The 6,614-nt window shown below is 55.6% G+C and overlaps 1 protein-coding gene across 1 annotated transcript in view; it reads left to right on the top strand.

The window, feature by feature from the left end:
* LOC132836180 (uncharacterized) overlaps positions 1-6,614 on the top strand; it is a 43,448-nt gene that overhangs the window by 9,435 nt on the left and 27,399 nt on the right. Inside the window, exons 2-4 of the mRNA XM_060855507.1 lie at positions 981-1,059; positions 3,345-3,488; positions 5,899-6,033. Coding sequence (XP_060711490.1) covers positions 981-1,059; positions 3,345-3,488; positions 5,899-6,033 — 358 coding nt within the window. The remainder of the gene's footprint in view (positions 1-980; positions 1,060-3,344; positions 3,489-5,898; positions 6,034-6,614) is intronic.

Below are 6,614 nucleotides of genomic sequence, written 5' to 3'. Positions count from 1 at the left end.
CCCTCCCGATCTAACCCCTCACCCCCTCCCCTCCCGATCTAACCCCTCCACCCCCTCCTCTCCTGATCTAACCCCTCACCCCCTCCCCTCCCGATCTAACCCCTCACCCCCTCCCCTCCTGATCTAACCCCCGTCACCCCCTCCCCTCCCGATCTAACCCCTCACCCCCTCCCCTCCCGATCTAACCCCTCACTCCCCTCCCCTCCCGATCTAACCCCTCACCCCCTCCCCTCCCGATCTAACCCCTGCACCCCCTCCCCTCCCGATCTAACCCCTGCACCCCCTCCCCTCCCGATCTAACCCCTCACCCCCTCCCCTCCAGATCTAACCCCTCACCCCCTCCCCTCCAGATCTAACCCCTCCACCCCCTCCCCTCCCGATCTAACCCCTCACCCCCTCCCCTCCCGATCTAACACCTCCACCCCCTCCCCTCCCGATCTAACCCCTCACCCCCTCCCCTCCAGATCTAACCCCTCCTTGCCCCCTCCCACACCCACTCCCGGCCAGCTCTAACCCTCACACCCCAGTCCCCAGTCCGATCCATCCCCTCATCCCATCAGACCCTTCCTTCTCCCCTTTCCCAGCACTCCCTTTGTCCAGTGAAGCCCCAGGGGATGTACTAGGGCCCGGCCTGCCCACCCAGACAGCCGGGTGATGCTCTGGGGAGCTGGGGTTCGAGTCCTGTCACAGCAGATGGTGCAATTTGGATTCAATTTCTAAAGAAACAAATCTGGAATCCAGAGTCTAATGATGACCATGATTCCGTGGTCAGAAAATCCGACCTCGTTCGCTGATATCCTTCCGGGATGCCGTCCTGACCTGGTGTGGGCCTAAGTGTGACTCCAGACCCACAGTAATGGGGTTGGCTCTTACCCGCGGCACCCCCTGGCAATTCGGGATGGGCACTAAATGCTGGGCCCGGCCAGCGATACTCTCGTCCCGTGAGTGAACAGCCACTGACCTCCTCTCTCCTCCCACAGGACGGATTGTGACTCCCAGGGGCTACTGTGCTCCTACCCCGTCGGGAACATCTCCCTGCTCCGAAATGGAAAGGAAAAGGTGAGGGCTGCGGGGGAGGGGAAGTGGACGCTCCGTTTTCCATTCCTTCGCCTTCCGGATCGTCCCCTGAGGAGCGCACCCCGAACCCTCTGTGACCTCTCCCACATCCCAGCCCCTCCCTTGGACCGACTGACCTGGAAGGGTGGGGGCTGTCTCGCTCTTTGACCTGGCACCTGAGGGCAGGGGGCGCCGGCTGTTCGGCCCGTCGAGTCTGCACTGACCCCCTCCGAAGAGCATTCCACCCAGACCCATTCCCCCCCCCCCCCCCCACCCCGATCCCCTGCGTAACCCTGCATTTCCCCGCGGCTGACCCATCTCACCTCGCCCCTCCCCGGGACATCATGGGGGCGAGTCAGCCAGTCCACTCGAAGCTGCCCATCTTTGAACTCCTTCTGAAATCCCTACAGCCCCTCTTCCATCCGCAGCATGAATTACTCCTGCAAAGGAACTCCAATAAGCCAAGGTACCAAAGAGGTCCTTTGGCCCATCTAGCCTGTACCGCCATGGAAAATGGACTTCTGCCTACGCTGGTCCCTCTTTCCCACAACCGTCTGTGATGCTACGACATCTCAAATGCTCAGTTGAGCAGAAGAGACGACGTTTCGAGCTCTTGAAGCTGCGCTTTTCCAGCCCCACATTTTTTTGACTCCAATCTCCAGCATCTGCAGTCCTCACTTTCTCCCCGTTAATTAATCCAGTCTCCTGACGCCTTCTGCTCAGTTCAGTAGTAATCGTGAAGCAGTCTGTGTCGTCTTCATTCAGGCTGCTCCTTTATAGGTGGGATAAAAATCAGGGTTTTGACCGAGCAGATCACGAGAGTGGGCCTGTTTGTTGAGGATCCAGTGTGTCCCGGACTGGGATCGTGCTGCTGAGCTGAGCTGGGGGAATGCCAAGACTTGAGAATGTGGAACAGCAGCCTGCCATTCAGCCCTTCGAGACCGATTCCGAATCTGTCCCCCTCCTCCTCAAATTTACTCACTATCCCGGCATCCACCAACCCGTCCGTGCCGACCAGATATCCCGACCCAAACTAGTCCCACCTGCTAGCACCCGGCCCATATCCCTCCAAACCCTTCCCATTCATGTACCCATCCAGGTGCCATTTTAATGCTACCATTGTACCAGCCTCCACCAGCTTGTTCCATACACGCATCACCCTCTGCGTGGAAAAAGTTACCCATTTTATCTGCATTATTGTGTGTATTTTAATACCTTTTACTGTTACGTGCTACCTCTGCTCTCTGTGTCACTTCAGGTCATTTTAGACTCCCCCACCCCAGGGAAAAGACCTTGTCTCCTCATCCTGTCGATGCCCCCTCATGATTTAATAAAGGTCACCCCCTCGGCCTCCGACGCTCCAGGGAAAACAGCCCCAGCCTCTCCTGAAATCTCAAACCCTCCAAAATCCTTGCGAATCTTTTTTGCGTCCTTGCCGGTTGGAACAACTTCCTTCCTGCCACCGGGGTGACCAGAATTGTCTGCACGACTCCAAAAGAGGCCGAGCCAACATGGAGGTCCTGGGCCTCCTTCACCGCCGCTCCCTCACCACCAGACGCCTGGAGGAAGAACGCCTCATCTTCTGCCTCGAACACTTCAACCCCAGGGCATCAATGTGGAGTTCAACAGCTTCCTCATTTCCCCTTCCCCCACCTCACCCTAGTTCCAAACTTCCAGCTCAGCACTGTCCCCATGACTTGTCCGGACTTATCCTACCTGCCTAGCTCCTTTTCCACCTATCCACTCCACCCTCTCCTCCCTGACCTATCACCTTCATCCCCTCCCCCACTCACCCATTGTACTATATGCGACTCTCTCCCCACCCCCACCCCCCTCTAGCTTATCTCTCCACGCTTCAGGCTCACTCCCTTTATTCCTGATGAAGGGCTTTTGCCCGAAACGTCGGTTTCGCTGCTCGTTGGATGCTGCCTGAACCTGCTGTGCTCTTCCAGCACCACTAATCCAGAATCTTGTACAGTCGTGTCCTGCTCCTCATGATTTTATAAACCTCGATAAGGTCACCCCTCGGCCTCCGACGCTCCGAGGGAAAACCAGCCCCGGCCTGTTCGGCCTCTCTCTGTTAGCTCAAACCCTCCAGCATCCTCTCCAGGGTCTGCCAATCCTCTTCAGCATCATGTACCCCCTAATTCTGGGGTCTTTGACTCTTCTGAGCTGTCTGCATAGAGGAAGGGGGCTGCCAGTCAGTGGGCCCTCAGGCGGGCACCGGGAAAGAGGGGAAGGCTTCCAGTTACCCGCTGACCCACCGCCGCCCTCTCTCCTCCCTCCAGGTGATGACATACGGGACCTCCTACCGGATTTGCCTCCGGCTCCTGATGCCGGAGTCTCCCATCAACCAGAACTTGGGAATGTTTATGGTGAGGATGACCTGCTACACCAAGGAAGGGAGCGAGATCTCCAGCGTTTCCAGATCGGTGAGTCCCTTCTGCCGGGGTCAGGGGGGAAGCACCGACAGAGCTCACTCGATTCCTTTCTGGGAAAGAGCCAGTCGATTTCCCTCCAGCTCCCAGCAACAGTGGTGCAGACAAATCTGGGTATCGTTTTTAAAGCCAGTGTGGATTGCAGAACGTGTACGGAAAGCCCCTGCTTTTCGAAGGTTCGAGTTATACCTCTTGGCTTTCACAGAAGGACCTACGCGCGTACCTCATAGAGAGATGGACAGCATGGAAACAGACCCTTCGGCCCAACCCGTCCATGCCGACCAGATATCCCAACCCAATCTAGTCCCACCTGCCAGCACCCGGCCCATATCCCTCCAAACCCTTCCTATTCATATACCCATCCAAATGCCTCTTAAATGTTGCAATTGTACCAGCCTCCACCACATCCTCTGGCAGCTCATTCCATACACACACCACCCTCTGTGTGAAAAAGTTGTCCCTTAGGTCTTTTTTCCCCTCTCACCCTCAACCTATGCCCTCTAGTTCTGGACTCTCTGACCCCAGGGAAAAGACTTTGTCTATTTACCCTATCCATGCCCCTCATAATTTTGTAAACCATTATAAGGTCACCCCTCAGCCTCCGACGCTCCAGGGAAAACAGCCCCAGCCTGTTCAGCCTCTCCCTGTAGCTCAGATCCTCCAACCCTGGCAACATCCTGGTAAATCTTTCCTGAACCCTTTCAAGTCTCACAACATCTTTCCGATAGGAAGGAGACCAGAATTGCACGCAATGTTCCAACAGTGGCCTAACCAATGTCCTGTACAGCCACAACATGACCCTCCCAACTCCTGTACTCAATACTCTGACCAATAAAGGAAAGCATACCAAACAGTGGCCTAACCAATGTCCTGTACAGCTGCTTTAACCAAAAGAAACGAGAAGAGGATTTTTGCTTTTAGGAGAAGAGGCGTAATCTTTCCCGTATAAATTAATGCTTCTTCGCTTTCCGCTATTTCAGCTTACTAAAGATGTCACAGGACCTTCAGGTACCAGCATTGACCCCAGGACACCAGGGAAATTTCTCCTGTTCCTTCAAGGAGGGGTCACAAGATTCCTCATGCCCACTTTAAGTGTTGGGGCGGGGGGGGTGGGGTTGTCCTCAGTTTAATCTTAATCCGGTTGACTGCCCTTACGACAGACTCCCCCCCCCCCCCCCCCCCCCCCCCCCCGAGGGAGATTCTCGAGTCAAACCCCTGGACTAGGCCACCCCGGGCCCACAGCTTTCTGTCTTGACTTGCTCTCAGTGGGTGACAGCTGTGATATCCCTGGGTCCGTGTGGGGCCGCTATGGGAGGGAAATGGAACCGGGACCCCCACTGTCGTTTGGAGGCGAATGTCGGAGGGGTGGTTCGAAATTGGTGGCGAAGTTGGGTCGCGGAATTGTAGATCGGGAGGTTGGAAGACAGAATTGGGCGTGTGTAGAATTAGCACAATTGTAGAATGGGGGAAGAGAGGAAAAAAACTTTGCGTGGTCCCTTTTAAGAGCTGGTGTTTTCTCAGTGCTGAGAGTTAAAATGGATACCTGTGAGGAGCTCAAACGTTTGCCAGTCCAGAGACAGACTGAGACATCGGAATCGAAAGGCCAGACAGTTAACAGGCCAGGCAGCAGTTGTTACCAAGTCAGTAGGCTTCTTAATTTAGCCAATCAACTTGAACCAGGCATCAGATACCAAAAAAAAGATTCAATTTAAATCTGATGGTTTTGACAGCACAGGAGTAATCTTATTGTAAGAAATATTGATGTCATCATGGGTATAAACGAAGGGGGCAGTTGGACAGAGACTCCAGAGCGACCTGCAACTGCGAGGACTAATGGCCCCTATCTCTCTCGCAACACTGGTGCTCTGAGTTGTAGATGTGTCAGAGAGGGCACCAGCCAAATAACAAAGGCTTTCCCTCAGAGAGTGACCATGTTAAAACGCTGGGCGATGTACCACCCTCCCAGTGGCAGGTGGTCTTCTCTGGCCTGGACTCTTGAATGTCAATGAGAGATGACACTGTGTGTGTGTGTGTGTGTGTGTGTGTGTGTGTGTGTGTGTGTGTGTGTGTGTGTGTGTGTGTGAGAGAGAGAGAGAGAGAGAGCTGTGGGAGACACAGTGTAACAGCGGTGTGCTCTGTGAGATACCCTGTGTAACAGCGGTGTGCTCTGTGAGATACCCTGTGTAACAGCGGTGTGCTCTGTGAGATACCCTGTGTAACAGCGGTGTGCTCTGTGAGATACCCTGTGTAACAGCGGTGTGCTCTGTGAGATACCCTGTGTAACAGCGGTGTGCTCTGTGAGATACCCTGTGTAACTGCGGTGTGCTCTGTGAGATACCCTGTGTAACTGCGGTGTGTGCTGTGGGGGACACTGTGTAACCGCGGTGTGTGTTGTTCTGGCCAGGCGATGCTACATTACAAATCGTGGCTGCTGCAGACCCTGGACACGCTGGTGTACGCCCCGCTGTTTGTCACCGGCCTGGTGGAGCAGGCGCAGGTGGTCGAGGTCGAGATGTACTCGGACTACCAGGAGGACTCGGTGAGCCCGGGGGGGGGGGGACGGGCAGGGAGCAGTTTGGAGTGGACTACCTCCCCCTGGGCTCGGGCTATGTCCCCGGGGTCATGGGCAGGCCAGACCTGAGTGAGGACGGCCCTTTCCCTCTCACCCCTCCCTCCCTCAAAGGGGCGGTTACTGAAGCCGAGCTGAATGTCCAAATGGGGAGCAGGCCATTCAGCCCCTCCAGCCTCTCCTTGCCTTTTTGGAAGGAGGGGCCTGTTGTGGTCCGCGCCCACGGTTACTCATCAAGATCTCCAAAACCGCTCGCTCTCCCTCCCTTCTTAAAACACTCTCTCCTTCCGGGATAGAGAATTCCAAACTCTCCTCTGGGAAAAGAAATTCCCTTCTCAAATCCTTTTTTTTTCTCTGTGAAATCGTGCCCCCTTCCTTTGAGAGCTTCTCCCCCCCCCCCCCCCAATGTCAGTGGACACGTCTCCCACATCTTGCAACCCCCTCCTCGGTCCTCCCCTCCTCCCCCCAACCCCGTGTGGAGTTAAGGAAGCACCTCACGGAAGTATGGGTGGGCCCGGGCAGCAGCATTCCCTCCTCTCGGCCAGGAGGGC

The sequence above is a fragment of the Hemiscyllium ocellatum genome, chromosome 46 (assembly GCF_020745735.1).
Source record: "Hemiscyllium ocellatum isolate sHemOce1 chromosome 46, sHemOce1.pat.X.cur, whole genome shotgun sequence".
NCBI classification, from domain to species: domain Eukaryota; kingdom Metazoa; phylum Chordata; class Chondrichthyes; order Orectolobiformes; family Hemiscylliidae; genus Hemiscyllium; species Hemiscyllium ocellatum.
Note: the sequence above shows the minus strand (reverse complement) of the source record. Positions and strands in the feature narration are given on the sequence as shown.